The following is a 24,100-nucleotide window of genomic DNA, read 5'->3' on the forward strand; positions in this document are numbered from 1 at the left end:
CCAAAAACGCTACTTCAGATAGCCAAAACTCACACTTGGAAAACTTGGCGTACAGTCGCTGTGTTCTCAGTACGGTCAGAACTTTTCTCAAATGCCCTTCGTGCTCTACTTCTGACTTGGAGTACACCAGAATGTCATCAATAAACACTATAACAAAAATGTCTAAGAATTTCTAAAACACCCTGTTCATTAGCTCCATGAAGACGACTGGTGCATTGGTAAGTCCAAAGGACATGACGAGAAATTCATAATGTCCGTAGCGACTTCTGAAAGCTATTTTGGGTATATCTTCTTATCTTATTCTCAATTGATGATATCCTGACCTCAAGTCAATTTTGGAGAATACCGTTGCTCCCTGCAATTGATCAAACAAGTCGTCGATCATCGGGAGGGGTACTTATTCTTTATGGTGACCTTATTCAGTTTTCTATAGTCTATACACAGGCGCAGGGATCCATCCTTTTTCTTGACAAACAGAACAGGGGCTCCCCAGGGCGATACATTGGGTCGTATGAAACCCTTATTCAATAGCTCCGGTAACTTTTCCTTCAATTCCCTGAGTTCTGCAGGTGCCATTCTGTAGGGTGCGTTGGAGATCGACGCAATTCCTGGTTCTAGGTCGATCACGAAGTCAATTTCCCTAACAGGGGGCAAACTTGGCAAATCCTCAGGAAAAACATCAATGAATTCTCCAACAATGTGAACTGACGAGACTGTCTGTTCATTTCTGCTGTCTAAGGTCACACTCGCTAAAAATGCGCTTGCACTACTAGGGATCATCTTTCTAGCCTTTAGTGCAGTTACGACGCCTGAGGTTCTTTTGAAAGCGGCTCCCTTATATGTAAAACTATCCCTTGACGGGAATCTGAGAGTAACTATTCAAGTTTCACATTCTATTAGAGCACGATTCTCGCCTAGCCAATCCATACCCAAAATGACATCGAAGTCATGCATGCTTAATACTATTAAAGCAGCTTCTATGACACGTCCCGACACTGTCACACTACCTCCCTTAACTCTATGAGTAGCCATTAATAACTCGTGTGCAGGGGTGGACACTAATAGAATGATCTTTAAGGGTTCTTTTTCTAGGTGCGCTAAGTCAATGAATTCCTCAGACACAAACGAGTGTGTGGATTCTGAATCAAATAGTACCAAAGCCAAATGACCAAAGATGGGTAGTGTACTTGTAACAACTGCGTCAGGCGCGTCGGCTTGCCTTCCTGTGGTTGCATGGGCTACAGCTCGCCCCTGCTGCTTTTGGGCACCCCGACCCCTTTGATTCTTTACTGCAGGTCGGTTAGTATTATGATCTCTCCTATGAGGACAGTTTGCTACAAAGTATCCTGTCTGGCCACAACTGTAGGTGAGGGCGCTGACACTTTGGACATGGGTCCCTATTCTGTGTTGGGGCTCTTCCACGATTAGCAGTGCCACCACGGGGTGGTCTGCCAGTCCTGGGATAGTTCTGGTTTACCTGTTTCCTTTGAACTGCGATATGGGATTCTTGGGCTGAACCTGACTGTAATTTGTCAGTACGAGGCGCATCAATGAGGGTCGCCATTTTGAGGGCTGCTGTGTAATCTGTTGATGCCTGAGAGGCCACATAACCTCTAATGTTCTCCCTTAGACCAGCGATAAAACGTTCAGCCTTAAGCTCTTCAGTACTATCATATATAGGGGAGAATCTTGCCAATCTATTGAATTTCAGATCATAATCCTCCACAAATTGGTCACCCTGCTGACATATATAGGGGAGAATCTTGCCAATCTATTGAATTCTAGATCATAATCCTCCACAGATTGGTCACCCTGCTTCAGTTCATGAAATGTTGCCTGCAGCTTCATTCTACCAACGACTGGATAGTATGTGCGAATGAGGCCTCTTTGAACTGACACCAAGAAATACGCTCTCCAAGTGGTGCAATCATTTTTTTTAGCACCATTCCATCAGAAATGAGCCTCTCCTTTCAACATATAAGTTCCGCAATGAACCTGATATTCCAGCGGACAATTTATGTAAAAGAAGGCTGTTTCCATAGCCTCAAGCCAGTTTTCAGCTGCAATGGGGTCTATTTTGTCACCTTCAAAGGAAGACGGGTTTTGCCTCTGGAAGTCTTTAAGATAACAAGACTCCACAGTCATAGTCCCAGAGTCTCTGGTCTGTTGCAATGTTGTTTGTTGCATTGCTGCCTGTTGCATTGCTGTCTGTTGCATCGTTGCGTGTTGTATTGCCTGTTACATTGTAGTCTGGTTAGTGACCAGTGTCTGCATCATCTAAGTCACCTGAGCCTGGTTTTCCATAGAGGTTAACATGAATGCCTGTAGTACATTTGTAGTGAGGTTAGTTGTTGGCTGCCTAGGTGGAACCTCTACATTATTGGTGGGCACCGGTGGGACTGCTTCAGGAGGAGGTGCATAAGAGTCTTCGTCGGGTAATTCTTGAGTCATTGCTCTCTTTTGACTCATTCCTGACCTTGGTGCCCATGGTATAGGACACTCAAACCATTGGGGCATTTCATCAACCTCCTCTTGAGGTTGAGGTACAGGTTGTTCTGCCTCAGGTGACGGGACATCAGTGTCCTGAGCGACTCTTCTTCTTCCCCTTCTAGGTCCTGGCCTGAGATAGGTTCTACACCTCTTTGGTGCCATTTAGCTACATTAGAAAATTTTCGGTTACAATTCATTCAAGGTTCAACCTCTAGAAGTGTGCAGTACAATACAAGAAAACAGTCATGAAAAATTCTCTATTTAACAACTCAGCTCTTAATTTCGCAATTCAGATTCATGAGACTATCTGGTCGCGAGCGGCACGTGATTTATGGGCGCATCACAGAGGATACAACACTCTAACCTAAGTGTCTATAGGACCTATGTCTTGGTGTCTGATACCAAATTTGTCACGACCCAAAAAAAAAAAAAAAAAGTTTACCTCAAGTCGTGACTCACAATGACTATGACGTGTAGCGTGTATGCAAGAATTTCAAGGGAAACCTTATTTCAAAAGTATTTCATGTATTTCGTAAGGAAAACGTTTCATTACCAAGAGGACATATGTGTCTAGGTAAAAACAAGAAGAGAAACACGAAAGACAAAAGTGTACTAATCCATAAGACCAAACTGACGCCCCGGGACACGCTCCCTGTGTGACAATCCACATCGTTCAACGCGCCCTCTCTTGACCCATTGCCTCACGTACCTGAAAAAGAAAGGTATAGCAAGAATGAGTATAAAATTATACTCAATAAGCCACCTACTTGTAGGCTCTTATCGCATCCCAATTACAACAAACGTCCACGGTCTTATTCTTTGGCTTTAGAACATCTAGTTCAGGTCTTAGCTCCTTGGGGTTTCTTTGGTACTTCGTCCAATCATTTATACCTTAAGAGTTCCCTTATGCCATCTTGTGTTGACTGGCTATGAGACTACCTGGCATCATATCTAGGAAGTGAGCTGCAACCCCTTAGTCCCATGATAATCCCCCATCATTTGGGGAGGGCTACCTCCCCCATTCCCATCCAGCTAAATGGTCCGTTTCAACGTGGGTCTCCCATTTCCCATGCTAAAACGGCTTTAGAGCAGATGAGTCCTGATCAGGAACCCCCTGGTCTCCCACGAAGCGTTAACACCAATTGCACACAGTTAACCTAAGGGTTCCCTAGAAGTAGTTTGTTTAGGGGAAAGGTTAGGTCTATACTTAGTGTCTTGTTACTCTAACCACGAATCCCTAGACTTAATCATAAATGTGGGTCATGAAAATTAATTGAGTACATACATAACTATCATCCAACATCATCGTACAATATTCATGCAAAGTAAACATACAAACTCAACGAGACCATAACATCCATCAACTCCTGGAGCGTAGAGTTCACAATTTCCCATCCTCCTTTCAGCATGAAATATACATATACATAATAAGCCGGAACTTAAAGCATAACAACAATACTCAGGTAATTCTAATAATAATTCACACAATACATCTTACTTTTAATAATCAATTACCTACATACTATCATGGAAAGACGACCTAAGATAATTAAACTAGCATGCATGCATTCCAAGCGACTCCTACAAGTATTACTTCCTAAAATTCCGTGTGATGACTTACCTGGATTATGCGTGCCCTTACGTAGCGTTTCCACACAATTGGCGTATCGAAAGGTAGTGATTTTTCGTCAATTAAGTCCTATTTCATATAAAATGGAGTTAGGATTGGAATTAGGAGGAAAATTGGGAAAAACAGAAGTCGAACGGGTCGAAAACGGGCTTACACGCGCTTCCACTGGCTAGCCACGCGCCGAGTGCAATCACTCGCAGGTTCCACGCGCGAGTGTCACGTGCCCAGGATTTTCTGCAGTCACTGGTCGTCGGTTCGGCTTGGAAGCAGTGGTTCGGGTGGACCGTGGGTCGTCAGTTCGGTTCGTTTTGCCGCGCGGGTACCGAGTCAGCTGAGGGACGCAGGTCAGGTTGCGTTGCTGGGGACGCGTGTCGCAGGAAGGCCGGAGCCACGTTTTCCCAGGCAGCGTTCGACGTGTGTTCGAAGGTGGTTGGCGCATGCGGTCCTCTAGCCGGTTGACACGTGGCATGTTGGCGGCTTCTCTCTCCTCCTAGCAGAAAAATAAGGTTTATGATTAGTTTTCTGACGTTCTTCCCATTTTTCTATCTCTCGATTCTTAATCCAGACCGTAGTGACTTCTTCAACAAAGTTTGAGATCATACTTCAACCTACGTGCCAATATTTTTTCTTGATTTTTACTTAACCATACGACGAGTTATGAGCGTCGGAAAGAGGTCCGATAACATCCTTACCGTTCTTGGAAAGATTCTCAGATCTCGACGTTTCGTCCGATTTCCTCACAAGATCAATGGCGGATCTTCCCTAGATGAAGATGGTAGACTTTAACAATCCATTTCCAAACGAAGATCTCATATATGAAGAGTAACGTTCGAGATCTTACCTTGTGGATTTCTTCCGGATCTTGACGAAAGAAGGAACCTCACCAACACGAGTCTTGCTTCCCTCCAAGAAGGAACTCTAGAGTGTAAGTTTCAGCAAGGGATGAATTTCGTTGACGATTCTCCGACGAGGATTCCGGCGATTCACTTTTCTTTCTCAAGCTTTCTCTCAACCTTCTTTCTCACACTTCTCTCTTTTGCTGGTATTATGTGGGGAACCCTCAAGACCCCTATAATGGACTGAAGGGTAAAATGCTCATTTTGCCCCTTTGACTTTGACCGACTTTTTTTTTTTTTTTTTTTTTTTCTTTGAGAGCATTACAGTTGACACACCTCCTAGACCCCTTTTCAGTTAGGCGAGCATTCTCTAGTAGCTATTGATGCAGAATACCCGTTCAGTTTGAAATAACCATTCAGTTTCATATGTAATATACCTATGATCGTAGATCCGTTCAGTTTCCAAGACTTCCCAAACCTTTGTACCTTGCCAGAATTCTTGCACCTTTTTTGGCGATCGAGTATTTTTAAAAAAAATTAATTGGAGTCCGTTGCAATTAGAGTGTTATTGTTAGTTTTAAAAATTTATGAGTATTATTTTAAAACATGATACTAACGGCAGGATTATTTTTAAATTTTTTAAAATAGTGGAAAGATAATTTTTTTAAGATAAATTACTATTTGTTTCTTACTAAAATGAATGAAAATTATATATATATATATATTTTTTTAAAGTTTAAGTCTATTATTGTTTAATCATCTTTTATTGCTTTATTCTTTTTATTCTTGAAACGTGAACTCTTTATAAAATTTTAAAAATAAAAATAAAAATTAGATTGATTTTTTAAAAATACATGCAATTATTTGATAACAAAAGAAGAAAAATAATATGTGATAGTGGTATTTATTTCATTAATTTAAAAATAAAATTACAAACTTATTTTTACTCACAAAATTACAACCTAAAATAAAAATAATAATAAAAAAATTAAAAAAAAAAAACAAAAAAAACAAGAAAAATAGCGAGGAGAAGACGCCTTTTCATCTCGCCACTCTCTTTCATGGCGTAAGGTCAATATATAATGAAGCCTTTTCTCATCACTTCCCTTCACCAACAACCCTTCATTAAACCTTCTTCTCATTCCTGTGGCGACTCACCGGAAAGATGAACCCAGATCAGGTCACCCACCGGCCTCTGTCCTTCATCGCAGCCTGCGTCTTGCTGGTTGCGACGGCAGGGGAGGCTCAAAATGTGAGCGTGGGGGTGGTGTTGGATATGGAGACCTGGGTCGGGAAGGTGGGGCTGAGCTGCATCCACATGTCGCTGTCGGAATTCTATGAAGCTAACCCTCACTACAACACTAGGATTGTTCTCCACCCCAAGGACTCCGCCGGCGATGTCGTTGCTGCGGCGGCTGCAGGTTCCACATCTCTGCCTTTTCTGTTTATTACTGCCATTTAAAGCTATGCAAAAATCCAACTTTTCTAATGTTTAATCATCAAACAATTTCAATCCCTTGATGGAACAGCTCTTGACCTCATAAACAACCATCAAGTTGAAGCAATTTTGGGGCCAACCACTTCGATGCAGACCAACTTCGTGATCAAGCTCGCCCACAAAGCTCATGTCCCCATCCTTACCTTCACCGCCTCCAGCCCCGCTCTCGCCTCCCACCGCAGCCCTTACTTCTTTCGTCTCACCCACACTGACTCTGCTCAAGTTGCCGCTATTAGCGACCTGCTCAAATTCTACAACTGGAGACAAGTACGTGTTAAATCACCGTTTTAGCTATAGAACTTGATTGCCCTCCATTTTAATCTTTATTTTTTCTATCTATCTATCCAGGTTGTTTTGATCTACCAAGACGACGAGTATGGAGACGGGATGTTACCGTATTTGATCGACGCATTGCAGGATGTGAATGCACGCGTCCCATATCGGAGCGTCATCGATCCAACGGCCACCGAGGATCAGATCGGGGAAGAGCTTTACAAATTGATGACAATGCCGACCAGAGTGTTCTTGGTGCACATGTTGCCGTCTCTGGCGATTCGTTTATTCGCTAAGGCCAACGAAATTGGAATGATGAGGGAAGGTTACGTTTGGATTTTGACTGATGCCACCGCGAATTTGCTCGATTCTATGAGCTCCCCTGTTCTAAACTCCATGGAAGGAGCCTTGGGAGTGAAGACATACGTCCCAAAATCAATGGAGCTCGACCGTTTCAAAATTAAATGGAAACGGGAATTCGTAATGGAAAATTCTGTCCTCAATGATACACATTTAGACATCTTCGGACTGTGGGCCTATGATGCAGCTCGAGCACTGGCAATGGCAGTTGAGAAAACAGTGGCCAAAAACTTCACATTCGAAAACCCAAATGGATCTGAAAATCTAACCGATCTTCAAACTCTGGGGGTTTCTCAAAACGGGGAGAAAATTGTGGAGGCGTTGTCGAAGACGAAGTTCATGGGGCTGACTGGAAATTACGAGATCGTGAATGGGCAGCTGCAATCGGCGGAATTTGAGATAGTGAATGTGAACAGTAATGGGGGAAACAGAGTTGGGTTTTGGAATCCTGAAAAGGGGTTGTTGAGTAACAATATGACAGTGATCTGGCCGGGGAATACGGCGGCGGCGCCGAAAGGGTGGGAGATTCCAACGGCGGGGAAAAGGTTGAGAATTGGGGTTCCGGTGAAGGAAGGGTATAGTGAGTTCGTGACAGTGAATGGAAAGAAGGTGGAAGGGTATTGTACGGACGTGTTCAATGCGGTAATAGAAGCGCTTCCATACGCCCTTCCGTTTGATTACATTCCCTTTGCACTTCCGAATGGATCTAGCGCCGGTTCCTACAATGATCTCATCATGCAAGTTAACAGAGGGGTCAGTATGTTTGTATTCATTTTATTACTTCAACTCTGAGGACTAAAATAAAGTATTGGTGAATGTGTGGTTTATGGGCAGGTCTACGACGGTGCAGTAGGAGACTTAACCATTGTAGAAAATAGATCCAAGTACGTTGATTTCACCTTGCCATTCACAGAGTCCGGAGTTTCAATGATCGTTCCAACACAAGCCAACTCCAAGAACAGAGCATGGCTTTTTCTGAAGCCTCTCACTTTAGACCTTTGGATCACAAGCTTCTGCTTCTTTGTGTTCATGGGGTTTGTGGTTTGGATTCTTGAACATCGAATCAACCCAGACTTTCGTGGTCCTCCCTCTCATCAGATCAGTACCAGCCTCTGGTACTCCTTTTCCACCATGGTCTTCGCCCAAAGTAACCACATTTACTGACTAAATTTATAATTCCCAAATATATTTAACTATTTATTCATATTTTTCGACCCATTTGTACTTTCAGGGGAGAATTTGTTAAGCAATTTGGCAAGATTCGTGGTGGTGATATGGTTCTTCGTGGTGTTTGTTCTAACTCAAAGTTACACAGCAAGCTTGACTTCTTTGTTGACAGTGCAACAACAGTTAGAACCTACCATTACAAATATAAATGAGCTATTGATGAAGCAGTCATTAGTGGGATATCTAGACGGTTCATTTGTTGGGGGACTGTTGACCTCGGTGGGGATTAAGAATCTCAAGTCTTATAGGTCTCCTGAGGAACTCGACAAGTTGTTCAAACTAGGAGGCTCCAATGGCGGCATTGATGCTGCTTTTGATGAAACCCCTTACATTAAGCTCTTCCTTTCCAACTACAAAACTGATGGATTTGGATTTGTAAGTCTCTGTCTCCCTTCATGATATTAGAACACACAATTAATTTAGGGTGATTATTTTAATGTCTATAATGACGATGTCAACAGGCATTTCCCATTGGCTCACCATTGGTCGAAGACATATCAAGAGCGGTGTTAAATGTGAGAGAGAGTAAGAGGATGAACCAATTACAAATGAAATGGTTTGGTGATCAAGGCAATTCATGGTCTTCCATCCCAAATGTCACTTCTTCAAGTCTGAACCTAAGCAGCTTTTGGGGTCTATATTCCTCGTTACCGGTACTGCCTCCATCATCTCCCTCCTCATCTACTTCATTATTTTCCTTCGTAAAGAACAACACACGTTCCGTCACACCGCCAATGAAATCTCCAACTCCTCCATTAAGAGTAAAATTCGAGCACTACTCAGAATCTACGGCAAAAGAGACTTGACTTCATACACATTTAGAAAGAGTAATCCTCCACAAGTAGTAGACAACAAGATTCAAGCAAACCACGGTAACTCGGTTGGCATCTCACCAAACTCGAATTACTTGCTAAGTCCATCGAATGTTTCGATCCATGACACGAACCATGAGTTCTCTAGGTTGGAAGACAGTAATCCTATTGGCACCTCACCAAACTTGAATTACTTGCTAAGTCCATCGAATGATTCGATCCATGACACGAACCATGAATTCTCTAGGTCGGAAGATTTGAATCCAAGTAATCAAGCCAAAGAAAGGGCGGTCCATACAACGATGGAAATATGGAAATAGTTCCTCAGAGTTAGAAGTTCCGTTTGGGATTTTATGAAGTTTTTTTAATGTTTTTTTTTTTTTTTTTTTTTTTTAAAGATAATTTGACTTTTCTTGAGCATGGCAAAAATTCCCTTTTGTAATTTAATGCTCAAAATGGGGTGAAGCATTTTTTTTGGTTTTGTGGAATTTGAAGCAGCAAAAGATGTAGTTAATTTGTTTAATTTAATTAAGATTAATCTACTTTTAATAAATCATATTAATTGTCATGTAGTTTTTTTTTTAAGTTAATGTTGATTGAAATTAGTTAAATTAATAATAATAATTTTTATACAATAAAAAAATTGAAAAGGGAACATATTTCTACTATTTATAAAATAAAAATTAATAAGTTTGATTTTTTTTTTTTTTTTTTTTTAAAAAATCACAACCCAACCTTAGTAAATTTTATTTGTCCCCATTTGAAAATGATGGGACACAATCTTAAATAAAAGATTTTAAAAATTCACAAACCAACCCGAAATCAATTTATAATAGCTCAAAAAACAAATTCATCAATGACAACAAACAAAAATTGTAACGTTGTAATATAGTTCCAACGTTATCAAAGAACGTAAGACAACTAAGTACGGCACTTGAGAATTGGTTAGAAAAATATAACATCATGAAATTAAAAAACAATAAAAAAAAATTAGTTTAAATAACTATACCTAACAAAATATATATATTAAAAAAAAATTAGTTTATTGAAATTAATTTTGTATCCATGTGCTATTTTGGGAATTTTAGATTTTAAAGAACTCCTAACATAATTAAGAATCTACATTAAACGTAGAACATGAAACGAATAAATATTTTGAATAACTTATAAATATTTTCTACCCAGACTTATGAGAAAAATGTATGGCCTTTTCCTACCTATACAAATATAGAAATTCCTAATTTCAAAAATTGTAAAAAAAAATTATTCAAATATATGTATAGTTCATCGAACATAATATACTTTTGTTTTTAAATAAATGTATAATTCATAATCAATAAATCCACCGTAAATTATATTTTAAAAATTAAACCAAAACTTATGGATGGTTGTTTATTAGCTTATTCATGTTATAAAACTATATATTTAAAAATAATATAAAGTGTATGAATAATGGTTTGTTAATTTATTCGTATTATAAATAATGTGTTTAAAAATAATAGGAATAGGTATTTTTATAAAATTATCTCAAAGAACCTAAATAAAATAATATAAAAAAAAATTAAACAAAATAATAAAAAAAGAAATAAATTTTCAACTTTTAAGTCAATCTTGTGCCTTTGAAAACAAAGTACCACTTTTACCGAACATATTAGAATTCTTAATATATTCTATAAATTTTGTTTGATTCGGGTCAACTCGAAACTTGTCCTATAAATCCAACCCAATCCAACCTCTATAATTCGAGTTGGGTTGGTGTGGGTTGTCAAGTTGAATGTACACTCTTAATTATATGTGATTCTAAAATGGTAAAACTAAAAACCATGACTTTGATTCATAATTCATACACATTCTACCATTCAATTAACACGTTCGAACTTTCAAGTTTATATATTAAATAGTTATTTTTTAAATAATTTAATCAAATAATTTAATCATATTGTGTGCGAAGTTTGCCAACGATAACAAGTTCTCGAAGGAAATGATAATCTAGTTCAACATGTTTGGTCCGCTTGTGAGAAACGGGATTAGAGCTAAAAAAAGTAGCACTTTTGTTGTCACATAAGAGTAAGGGCTGTTGTGAAATAGGGAGTAAGGGCTGTTATGAAATAGGGACCTTGAGGTCATGCAAAAGATGCGTAACTCAAAGAAGTTCAGCAGCAGCTGTGGCAAGAGCACGATACTTAGATTCACAGTTGGAGCGTGAGATAGTAGGTTACTTTTTGGCACTCCAAGAAACGAGATTGTTACCAAGATAAATAGAATAGTCGGATGTAGAACGACGAGTATCGAGACAATCAGCCCAGTCAGCATCTGAATAAGCGACTAGCGTACTAGGAACAGTGGATGGACGAAAGGTAAGACCAAAGTAGAGTGTTCCTTTGACATAGCGAAGAATACGATGGACGAAAGGTAAGACCAAAGTGGAGTGTTCCTTTGACATAGCGAAGAATACGATGGACGAAAGGTAAGACCAAAGTGGAGTGTTCCTTTGACATAGCGAAGAATACGTTTGACAGCAAGAAAGTGATCTGCAGTAGGGGCATGCAAGAATTGACTGACAGAATTGACAGAATAGACAATATCTAGACGCATAATAGTTAAGTACTGAAGGGCGCCAACAAGAGATCTATAGAGAGTAGGATCAGAGAAAGGAGAACCATCAGCAGTCAGGTGTTGAGAAACAACCATGGGAGTGTGGACTGGTTTGCTATCGAGCAACTGAACACGAGTGAGAATATCTCGGGCATATTTTAACTGACTAATAAAGAGACTATCAAGAGTGGGTGAAGCTTCAAGACCAAGAAAGTAACTGAGAGAACCCAACTTTTTGGTAGCAAACTCAGAATGAAGCTTGCGAGTAAAGCTATCAATAAGAGATGAGTTGTTGCCGGTAACAATAATGTCATCAACATAAAGAAACAAATAGATAAGGTTAGATTGCTGATGAAAGAAAAAAAGGAGGTGTCAGCGCGACTGCAAGAAAACCCAAAGTGTGAGAAGAAATGAGCCAAAACACTGAAACCAGGCACAAGGAGCTTGCTTTAAGCCATAGAAAGCTTTCTTTAATAGACAAACATGAGTGAGAAATCGAGGATCAATATACCCAGGAGGTTGTTCCATATGAACACGTTCAATAAGAATTCCATTGAGAAAAGCATTCTTGACATCAAGTTGTCGAAGAGGCCATTTATTTGTGACTGCAATAGAAAGCACAACACGGACAGTGGTAGCTTTGACAACTGGACTGAAAGTGTCAGTGTAGTCAAGACCAGGAACCTGAGTATAACCTTTGGCAACAAGACGAGTCTTGAAACGCTCGACGGATCCATCAGGTAAATATTTAATACGAAACACCCATTTAGAGCCCACGATGTTGGTGTTGGCAGGGCGAGGAACCAAAGTGCAAGTATCATTTTGTTGCAACGCTCGAATTTCTTCATCCATGGCAGCAACCCAAGCAGGATTCTTAGCTGCAGATTTGAATTCTTTTGGCTCAGTGGATGCAAGAAGAGCAGAAAGAAGTTCAGATGAGCCCAAAATACCAAGATTTGCTGAATGATGAGTCTTGAATATACCAGCTTTGGCTCGTGTGATCATAGGATGAGTGCCCAAAGAAGATGAATCAACAGTAGGTTTAATAGAGGTCGAATTAGAAGTCGAGGGTGGCAAAGTGGAACCTGCAAGAGAAGTATCAAACTGCACAAACTCATCCACAAGGTCAGAACAAATATCACACGGGGATGAACTGGATCAAGGAATGTGCGATGATGAAGTGGTAGGGGGGATGAAGCAATATGATAAAGATGTGGTTCCAAGAAATTTGAAATAGGAATAGAGGAAAGAGGTTGGGCCTGGGAGCTAGGGATAGCAGGAAAGTGAGTTTCATTCAATTGAGCATGGTGGGTGATATATAGCTTAGTGGTGGCAGGATCAAGACAGCGGAACCCTTTATGAGCAGGACTATAACCCCAAAAAAATACAAGGAATGTTGTGGGGAGAAAGCTTGTTAGGCATATAATCACGCAAATAAGGATAAACACGACAACCAAAGGGATGAAAATTGTCATAATGTGGAGTGTAGCCATAAAGGAGTTCAAAGGGTGACTTACCTCCAAGAAGTGGAGTAGGAACCGGTTGATAATATAAGATGTAGTGTTGAAGGCGTCAACCCAAAAACGAGGAGAAAGATGAGAGTGAAAGAGAAGGGCCAAGCCAGTCTCAGTCACATGACGATGTTTTCTCTCAGCACGATCATTTTGAGCAGGTGTATATGGACAAGAGAGTTGATGGTGGATGCCAGAATTACGTAAATGAGTTTTGAAACAAGTGCTAGTAAATTCGGTACCTCCATCGGTTTGAAATACCTTGATACGAGAAGAATATTGATTTTCCACAAATTTTTGAAATTGAAGAAAAATATCAAAGAAATTAGATTTAAATTTTAAAGTGTAAAACCAAGTGAATCGAGAATAATCATCAATAAAAATAACATAATAAAGAAAAACCGAATTTGATTTGACGGGAGAAGGACCCCAAAGATCACAATGAATAAGATCTAACACATGAGACGACCTACGTTCATTGTGGGAATAAGGCAATCGATGACTTTTTGCAAGCTGACAAGTATTACATAATGATGGAGAAGGCAATAAAGACGTAAGAGAAAGATGACATTTTCTATTTAAAAAAGAAATAACAGAATGATTCACATGACCCAGGCGAACATGTCATAAATCATATGAAGCACGTAAAGATTTGTTTCTAAGGACTGAAATAAAAGCAGAGTTGCCGCACTCCAGCACATATAGTCCTCCATCTTCCATCTCTTTTACCGAATGCCACCACCCTTCCTGTTTGACGATTCTGGATAATAATAAGATTATTAGTAAATGTAACGGAGAGAGTAAAATCAGACGTTAATTTACTTATGGAAAGAAGATTTTTAGTGAGATGAGGAACAACCAAGACATCTAATAAGTGAATATTTGGAACAAGAGAAAGAGTACTTGTGTGGGTAATGGGTAGGGATGCACCGTTTCCTACGATCACAGAGTTCTTACCCGTGTAATTTTTAGACTGATCCAAAATAGATGGATCGGTAGTCATATGAACCGAAGCCCTAGTGTCCAGAAACCAATCAGCAGCATCGGGTCTAGTAATAGAACATGACGTGTTAAAGACTTCAGCAAGGTGAGCATGAGAAGAATCAAGTCGAACATACCGTTGGTTGCAGCGGTCAGCATAATGGCCCTCTTTGCGACATATTTGGCAGTGAGGTGGTCGACGACCCTGACCTGAGTGGGTTCGTCATCGATTGGAAGAGTTGTTTTTGTGAGAATAAGAATGACCCCGCTGGTTGCTAAAGAAAGCAGGGTGGCTTCCATGGATGCGACCACGATTAGTGGCTGTGAATGTTGTAGGAGTGGAGTCAGAGGACTCAAGGGAGCGCTGGAACAACTCAAAACTTTCAGCTTTAGAGACTAAATCTGCAAAACAGGGGATAGGGGTGAGAGCCATCTGAGCAGTAGAAAAAGTTGAAAATTCGGTGTCGAGTCCACAATGTCCTCGACGGGTCTGCTAATGACATGAAGTTGGTCACAAATTGTTTTGAAGGCACGGGCATACTCAGCAACAGGTTTGGTGCCACATTTCATCAGCTACAAGTCATCCTTGAGTCTCAGTTCACAAGCTTTCGAATGATGGCTGAATGTAGTTTTCAACGCAAGCCAAACATCACGTGCAATAGAGAGACCAACGACAACAGCCATGGTTTCCTCGGTGAGAGAGGAGAGCAGGAGACAGAGAAGTCGTTGATCGGCTGCTCTCCACGCCAAATATTTGGAGTTGAGTGTTGAGGAGGTTTCTGGTTCAAAGCGAGGTGGTGGAACCATAGTTCCATCAACATAGCCCAGCATGTCTTGACTCTCAAGGAGAGGGAGAAGTTGGCTTTTCCAAAGAAGATAATTGGAGGAAGAAAGTTTGATGATGATCATATGAATTAGAGTATTGAAAGAAAGAAGATGATAAGAGGATTCAGAAGTCATAGAGAAGAAAGGATCAGGGTTATTAAATCGAAAGAGATCTGATACCATGTGAATGTTTGCTGAATCTACCACACCTCAATCGTGGTGAGAGTTCTCTTATTTATAATCATTTACAGAATACATAAATATGATAAATTACAAATAATATGGAAATAACAATAAAAGGAAAGAATAATGAATGAATACAATATAGGATGTCTGTCCTGACCTGTACGTGCACACGTTCAGACAATGAAGAGTATTAAAAACTGATGGTCGGAACCTTTTATGTTGGAGAAAAAAAAACATTTAAAAACACAAAGATACAGACAAACATGAACTAAAATGAGCTGAAGTTTAATCAAATAGCAATACCAATTACAATACGATGATAGTGTTCAAATTTTATACGGACGGGAACGGGTTTTGGATATATTTACAAATAAAATCTAAAAGATTGAAAATGTAAAGATAAACTTACACTCTAGAATGATCTCTATGTAACCATACTTTGATTTGTTTAGAGTATACTTCACCAGCAATATATTTGTAAGCTCTCATCTTATCTGGTAATCACAAGATGCAAAAGCTAGGATACTACTCGAAAATTTGATATGCCTGAACTAAACGATTTCTTGGTTTAAAATGTCTTGCTTAAATTTCAACATCTAGTTGATGCGAGACGTGCTCTGGGGTTCTTTCACGGGTTGGCTAAGAGGAAGAATTTTAATCATGGGTTGATTTTATGGTATTATGATTCATATTTTAGTGAAAGTACGACTAATAAATTGATGTTCGAGCTTTGATCGAGTCAATTTTTGAAGAAAAATGAGGACAACTCTATCGCTTTCTCAATTTATGAGTTATTTGATCGAGAAAAAAAATTTACCCACATACGAATCATGATTAGGTAAATTGTAAGAATCTTCTGTTATGTTGAATAGAATCCATGAGAGTTGTTGCTTTGCTTCTTTGATTGTGTCAATGCTCGTTTTATTTATAGGATTTTGGAGGAAGGGAGAATGGAAGACGATGCAACGAGATCGCGACGTCAGCCTTGTCCTAACCCTACATTCAATAGTAACTCAAGTAGCTTCGGAGCTTTGTTAAGCTTCCTTAATCGTTTTTAGATGACATGGAGGCTTACTAGGCTCTTAGGGGCATCTAGGCGGTTTAAATCTCATCTCTCGTAACTAGAAAGTTCGGGGTTAACTCTTCATGCTAAACCAATCTCTAGGTGCACACAAGTTTAAACCTTTGATAACTCACGATCCTGGGTGCAAGGTTTACTAGAAACATATTAACCTAAGTCAGCATATAAACCATACTAGCTGTAACACCCTAATCTTAATAGAGTTCCCTCATGCATGTTTTGCTAGGAAGATATACCTGAAAATTTAAGAGTATCCAACCTTCTATTGCTTTCTTAATTCTTGAGGAAAGTTTATCCATTAGACTCGTAGAACTGCTTTGTTGTATTAATTATCATTTTCTACTTTTCTATAAAAAATATCATAATTAAAAAAATTTTGTAGCTTCAATACTTTTAGTTAAAACCCTATTCACCCCTCTAGGGATGTCATACCGAGTCCAACAATTCATTCACAATCGAGTTTATTATGTGAGAACAATATCTCAGGTGTAATATTTCTCCATCTAAGACAAGTCAATTACAACTTCTAAGCTTTCGTATAATATAAAATAGTTATATCATTAGAACTTGCATTATCAACGGTAATACAGAAAACCTTATTGATCCCCATTCCAATAAACAACTATCAATAATCTTGGGAATAGTCTTTCCGTTCTAATTAGCAACTTGACTAAGTTTAGAATTTTTGTTTATACAAATTCTATTTTAAATTAATAAAATGTGCCTTGATTACCATGTAATTAATGTTTTGGTCAGTGGTCAGACAAACCTTCTTAGAATGACTTCCTAAAAAAATCTTTTAACTCTTTTACCTTCGAAGTTGAAATATATCTCTAGCAATGATTACTCTGGACAGAATGTTAAACTTAGAGCATAGAGTACTACAAAACAATCTAAAACTCTCATTCTCTACGAATTTAAATTACAACTTGTTCACAATTATCATCTTGACATATGTTGTTCTGCGTGTTGTTTGATTAAATTAACAATATTATTACTCTATCATTTATTCAAGGTTGAAAACTTAAAGGGGTTTGTCCTTTTGTCTTCCATCTTATATGGTACTTTCTACCCTTATTTTTTAACTGCTTCCATAACGTGCTAGTTCCACAAAAATTAATATCACAAACATACTCTTTACAACAATAGTTGCACTTGCCCCTCCTATTATTGTTCTCTAATCTTGTAAAATGATCTTAGACAATTGACTTGTAGGTTTTTTCTTTCTAAATTCATATTGTGCAGGTAATGGTGGCTTCGATACGTTATAATTACTAGAGCTACTTGCACTATTGTTTTCCATCTATAAAAAGTGAAATAAAACTACTATGATTCAAACATTCAACCCAATATGAACCATTACCACGAGTTAAAATAAACAATATCATGATCTAAACTATTAAGCATTTGTCTAATGGATCTTGATTAAAGAAAATTGCAGAACCATCTTTGATCTTCCTCTTTTTGCTTTTATCTTTTTTATTCGGGTAGGAAAGCTTTTTTTTTTTCTCTCTAGTTCTTATTAACAACACCGACATAAAATAGACTCATTATATTTATCAAAATTCACACATGTTAGATGATCCTCTAACAACACCCACATTTTTTAATGTACAAACTCTCCGTATGTACAAAGGGATATAACAAATCAAGACTTAAAGGTACAACATGTGTTAATTTAAACTTCAAAAAAAAGTTTATCAGTTACCGGCCTACTAGAAGAATGAGAGAGAGACGGTGCAAGAGAGAAACAAAGACAAAAAGCGTGAGAGTGAGAGAGCGCAAGAGAAGGCGACTGAGACCAAATCCCTTTGCTGAGAGTGAGAGATCGAGAGTGCGAGAGAGAAACAAAGACAAAGAGACCAAGAGAGAGAGAGAGCAACGTGACGACAAAGAGATCGAGAGAGAGACTGACGCGGGTGACGGTTGTACAATGTTGAGAGAGAGAGAGTATAGTGTTGAGGATTATTGAGAGTGAGTCCACATTGGTTAATTTAGCGGAAGATCATGGGTTTATAAATGAGGAATACTATCTCTATTGGCGTGAGACCTTTTGGGGAAACCCAAAGCAAAGCCAGGAGATATCATACCATTGTGGAGAGTCATGATTTCTAACATACAAAAGCCAATTTTATGCCCTTGGGGTCAGTCAAGTCAAAACAAGACAATTTGTAACTCGAGTGTTTGGATTTTTTTTTTTTTTTTTTTCAATGTTTTCAAGTTTAGTCAGGTTGACCAAACCATTTTCTTTATATTTCGGATTAGGTCGAATTGGGTTCTCAAATTTTCAAATTAGGTATACACCACTAGCAAATAGTGGGATTAATTTTTTAATTTTTAGCAAATAGTGAAATTAATTTTTTTAATTTTTTAATTTTTAAAGTTGGCTATTACATTACATCCCTTTAATTAAAATAAACCCTTTAATTGTTTTAAATAAACCCTTGGTCTTTAACTCTTTTAAAAAAAAAATTAAATGGAGAAATTGGATGGAAGGTGAGTGTGTCAATTTCTTGAATAGAAGAAGAATTGAATTGTTGGAGATAAATGTGTGACATTTTCCTTTCTCCATTTTATAATAATGTCTTTACCATACTCTAAAACCAAATTAATTCTTTCCTCTAAATATTATATATTTATAAACTCAACCTTTCTATAATTGTCAAGACTTCCAGTTCTGACACGTAGGTGTGGGCTCCACCCCTTCTGAACTTTCCTTCCACGTGGCTCCAATCCAAGCCTTTAATATATTTCCATCTGTCGTGACATGGACGGTTCAGATTGAAGGACCTAAGGCTTTGACTTGGTCCAATAGAATCAGGAAGCTTTCATTACTAATTTTGCATGATACTGAAATATTGCGTCTTTGATTTGGTCAACGTCGACTTCCCTTGATTAAACAAGTATTATCCCCAAATAAAAACTTCCAATACTGTTATATATTTAGTCAAATGTTATATATTTTTTTTTAAAATCTTTATTTTTGTACGCAATGCTTCTATTATTTTTAAGCTAATTTCTTCTCAATTTTTATAAAAATAAATAAAATCTATTGAAGTATATATTTTAATTAAGTTTCAAAAATAAAAATAAAATAGTGAGGAGAAGAGTCATTTTCATCTTCACAGTTGCTTTCATGGCGTAAGGTCAACGGTAACGGCCAGACCCAATGGAAATAAAATTCATTAATAAATCAATATATAACAACACCACCGCCATATTCTCATCACTGCCCTTCACCAACAAATTAGCCTTCATTAAACGTTATTCTGATTTGTGTAGCGAGTCACCGGAGAAATGAAGCCGAATCAGGGCAGTCGCCGTGCTCTGTGGTTCATCGCAGGCTGCGTGTTGTTGGTTGCGACGGCGGGGGAGGCTCAGAATGTGAGCGTGGGGGTGGTGTTGGATATGGAGAGCTGGGTTGGGAAGATGGGGTTGAGTTGTATTCACATGTCGTTGTCGGAATTCTATGAAGCTAATTCTCACTACAACACTAGGATTGTTCTTCACCCCAAGGACTCCGCCGCCGATGTTGTTGGTGCGGCGGCTGCAGGTTCCAAATCTTTTCTTTTGAGAATTATATGTTTTAATTGTTTGATAAATACTACTTTTCACTTTGAGTATAAGCTCTCGTGATTTTGATTTGGGCTTTCCCAAAATGACTCATACGAATTGAGATGTATTCTTTTACTTATAAACCCATGATCATCCTCTAAATTAGCCGATGTGGGACTTTCATCATCCAACACCTCCCTTCGAACAAAGTACGCCTCCTTTTAATAGAATCTCAAATGTCGAACAAAGGACTCTAAAAGAAAAAAGAGTCGAGCCTCCCACCTCGAAGGCATAGTAAAAAATGGCTAGACTCCAAAAGAAAAAAGAGTAGAGTCTCGATTAAGGAGAGGTGTATTTTGTTCGAGGGGAGGTGTTGGATGTTGGATGAAAGTACACATAGGCTAATTTAGGGAATGATCGTCAGTTTATAATCAAAGAATAATCTTTCTATTGGTCTTGGCCTTTTGTGAAGTCCAAAGTAAAGCCCTTAAAGTGGACAATATGAGATTCGTGTTCATCTAAACCGTTGTAGCCCTTATTGAGTTATATGTTACTTGTCCGGTTCTTTTAACATTTGACTTTTGATATAACAGCTGTTGACCTGATAAAGAACAATAAAGTTCAAGCAATTTTAGGGCCAACTACTTCGATGCAGACCAACTTTGTGATCAAGCTCGCCCACAAAGCTCATGTCCCCATCCTTACCTTCACTGCCTCCACCCCCCCTCTCGCCTCCTACCGCAGCCCCTACTTCTTTCGTCTCACCCAGACTGACTCTGCCCAAGTTGCCGCTATTAGCGCCCTGGTCAAAGCCTACAATTGGAGACAAGTACGTGTTAAATTATTGTTCAATTACAGGACTTGGCTGCCCTGAAATTTAATCTTTATTTTTTGTGTCTATCCAGGTCGTTTTGATCTACCAAGACGACGAGTATGGAGACGGGATGTTACCGTATTTGATCGACGCATTGCAGGATGTGAATGCACGCGTCCCATATCGGAGCGTCATCGATCCAACGGCCACCGAGGATCAGATCGGGGAAGAGCTTTACAAATTGATGACAATGCCGACCAGAGTGTTCTTGGTCCACATGCAGCCGTCTCTAGCGATTCGCTTATTCGCTAAGGCCAACAAAATTGGAATGATGAGGGAAGGTTACGCTTGGATTTTGACTGACGCCATCGCGAATTTACTCGATTCCATGACTTCCTCTGTTCTAAACTCCATGGAAGGAGCTTTGGGAGTGAAGACATATGTCCCAAAATCAATGGAGCTCGACCGTTTCAAAATTAAATGGAAACGGGAATTCGTAATGGAAAATTCTGTCCTCACCGATCCACATTTAGACATCTTTGGACTGTGGGCCTATGATGCAGCTCGAGCACTGGCAATGGCAATTGAGAAAACAGGGGCCAAAAACTTCACATTCGAAAACCCAAATGGATCTGAAAATCTAACCGATTTTCAAACTTTGGGGGTTTCTCAAAACGGGGAGAAAATTGTGGAGGCGTTGTCGAAGACGAAGTTCATGGGGCTGACTGGAAATTACGAGATCGTGAATGGGCAGCTGCAATCGGCGGCATTTGAGATAGTGAATGTGAATGGTAATGGGGGAAACAGAGTTGGGTTTTGGAATCCTGAAAAGGGGTTGTTGAGTAACAATATGACAGTGATCTGGCCGGGGAATACGGCGGCGGTGCCGAAAGGGTGGGAGTTTCCGACGGCAGGGAAAAGGTTGAGAATTGGGGTTCCAGTGAAGAAAGGGTACAGCGAGTTTATGAAATTGAAAGGAAAGGAGGTGGAAGGGTATTGTAAGGACGTGTTCGATGCGGCAATAGAAATGCTTTCGTATGTGGTTTCAGTTGATTACATTCCCTTTGCAGTTTCGGATGGATGTAGCGCCGGTTCCTACGATGAACTCATCATGCAAGTCTACAAAGGGGTCAGTATGTTTGTATTCATTTGATTACTTCAACTACTCTGAGGACTAAAATAAAGTAGTGATGAATGTGTGGTTTATGGACAGGTCTACGACGGTGCAGTAGGAGACATAACCATCGTAGCAAACAGATCCAAGTACGTTGATTTCACCTTGCCATTCACAGACTCCGGAGTTTCAATGGTGGTTCCAACAAAAGCCAACTCCATGAACAGAGCATGGCTTTTTCTGAAGCCTCTCACTGTAGGCCTTTGGATCACAAGCTTATGCTTCTTTGTTTTCATGGGATTTGTGGTTTGGATTCTTGAACATCGAATCAACCCAGACTTTCGTGGTCCTCCCTCTCATCAGATCAGTACCAGCCTCTGGTACTCCTTTTCCACCATGGTCTTCGCCCAAAGTAACCACATTTACTGACTAAATTTATAATTCCCAAATATATTTAACTATTTATTCATATTTTTCGACCCATTTGTACTTTCAGGGGAGAATTTGTTAAGCAATTTGGCAAGATTCGTGGTGGTGATATGGTTCTTTGTGATGTTCGTTTTAACTCAGAGCTACACGGCAAGCTTGACTTCTCTTTTGACAGTGCAACAATTACAACCTACCATTACAAATATAAACGAGCTTTTGACGAAGCAATCATGGGTGGGATATCTAGACGGTTCATTTGTTGGGGGGCTGTTGACCTCGGTGGGGATTAAGAATCTCAAGTCTTATAGGTCTCCTGAGGAACTCAACAAGTTGTTCAAACTAGGAGGCTCCAATGGCGGCATTGATGCTGCTTTTGATGAAACTCCTTACATTAAGCTCTTCCTTTCCAAGTTTCCTAATAAATACATTACTGCCGATCCCACCTACAAAACTGATGGATTTGGATTTGTAAGTTTCTATCTCTTTCTACCAAATTAATATAATATTAACTTGATTTTTTATAAATATTTTAGTCCTCGATCAGATTATCATATAATAATAGAATCAACGATGTTATTTTTTCTTTGATTAATGTTTTATTTGGAGGTCGAAATATGAATAGAGCATTATATTATGGTATTTTCTATCTGTTTCATCTCCATATTTCAATGATAATTTAACACGATATTATAACACAATTATCTTAGGGCGATTATTTTATTATCTATAATGTCAATGCCGGCAGGCTTTTCCCATTGGCTCACCATTGGTGGCAGACATATCCAGAGGGGTGTTAAATGTGAAAGAGAGTAAGAAGATGAACCAATTACAAATGAAATGGTTTGGTGAAGACAACTCATGGTCTTCCGTCAAGGTCACTTCTTCAAGGCTGAACGTGAGCAACTTTTGGGGCCTATTCCTCATTGTCGGCACTGCTGCCATCGTCTCCCTCTTCATCTACTTCTTCATTTTCCTTCGCAAAGAACTGCACACGCTCCGTCACACCACCACTGAAGGCTCCAACTCCTCCATTAGGAGTAAAATTCGAGCACTGCTCAGAATCTACGACAAAAGGGACCTGACTTCACACACATTCAGAAAGAGTAATCCTCCACAAGTAGTAGACAACAAGATTCAAGCAAACCATGGTGACTCTGTTGGCGCCTCATCGAGCTCGAATTATTTGCTAAGTCCATCGAATGATTCGATCCATGACACGAACCATGAGTTCTCTAAGTCGGGAGATTTGAGTCCAAGTAATCAAGCTGTGGAAATGGTGATCCATACGACTGAGGAAATCGTTCCCCAAAATGAGAAGTATCGTTCTCGATTTTAGGTGGCTTTTTCTTAATGTATTTTTGTAGGTAAATTTGACTTTTGTTGCGCATTGCAAAAATTCCCTTTTTATAATTTAATGCTCAAAAGACGTAAATAATTTGTTTAATTTAATTAAGATTAATTTAGATTGCTTACTCTACTTTTAATAAATCATATTATTAGTCATGTAGTTGTTTTGAAGTTAATTTTGATTAAAATTAATTAAATAATAATAATTCTTATACAAATAAAGTGAACATATTTCTACTATTTATAAAATAAAAATTAATAAAAACTATTATTATTATTTTTTTAACGAAAGTTAACAATAAATTAAAATTATATCCCCTAAAATAAAATAAAGTGTATGCATTGTTGTGCGATCCTAACAACTAGTATCAAAGTTAGGCAAAATTCACCACGATCTGTGAAGATAGAAAGTTCAAAAATTGGAATTGAGAAGTTCAATAGATTCGATTTCGGTTTTTGGAAGATGCAGATTAAAGATTATCTATATCAAAAGATCTTCATGAACCACTGTTGGGGGTGAAGCTGGATACCATGAC

At 38.9% G+C, this 24,100-nt stretch overlaps 1 protein-coding gene and 1 pseudogene across 1 annotated transcript; both read left to right on the forward strand.

Moving 5' to 3' along the window:
* Positions 1–6,121: 6,121 nt before the first annotated feature.
* Positions 6,122–9,446, forward strand: LOC111798801 (glutamate receptor 2.1-like; annotated as a pseudogene).
* Positions 9,447–19,587: 10,141 nt separating this feature from the next.
* On the forward strand, positions 19,588–23,687 carry LOC147791614 (glutamate receptor 2.7-like). The gene is made up of 6 exons (XM_087125703.1): positions 19,588–19,858; positions 20,454–20,689; positions 20,766–21,803; positions 21,888–22,200; positions 22,285–22,685; positions 22,963–23,687. The coding sequence occupies exons 1-6, from the start codon at positions 19,603–19,605 to the stop codon at positions 23,551–23,553; spliced, it is 2,835 nt and encodes a 944-aa protein (XP_086981829.1). The 5' UTR covers positions 19,588–19,602; the 3' UTR covers positions 23,554–23,687.
* The last annotated feature ends 413 nt before the right edge of the window (positions 23,688–24,100 follow it).

Source organism: Cucurbita pepo, chromosome 7 (assembly GCF_057944985.1).
Source record: "Cucurbita pepo subsp. pepo isolate OVF chromosome 7, ASM5794498v1, whole genome shotgun sequence".
NCBI classification, from domain to species: Eukaryota; Viridiplantae; Streptophyta; class Magnoliopsida; order Cucurbitales; family Cucurbitaceae; genus Cucurbita; species Cucurbita pepo.

Excerpts from the sequence above, each read along its gene's own strand:
- LOC147791614 (XM_087125703.1), top strand. The coding sequence starts at position 19,603 with ATGAAGCCGAATCAGGGCAGTCGCCGTGCTCTGTGGTTCATCGCAGGC. Across the intron at positions 20,690-20,765 it reads AAGCCTACAATTGGAGACAA|GTCGTTTTGATCTACCAAGA; the intron begins GTACGTGTTAAA and ends GTGTCTATCCAG. Across the intron at positions 22,201-22,284 it reads CACCATGGTCTTCGCCCAAA|GGGAGAATTTGTTAAGCAAT; the intron begins GTAACCACATTT and ends TTGTACTTTCAG.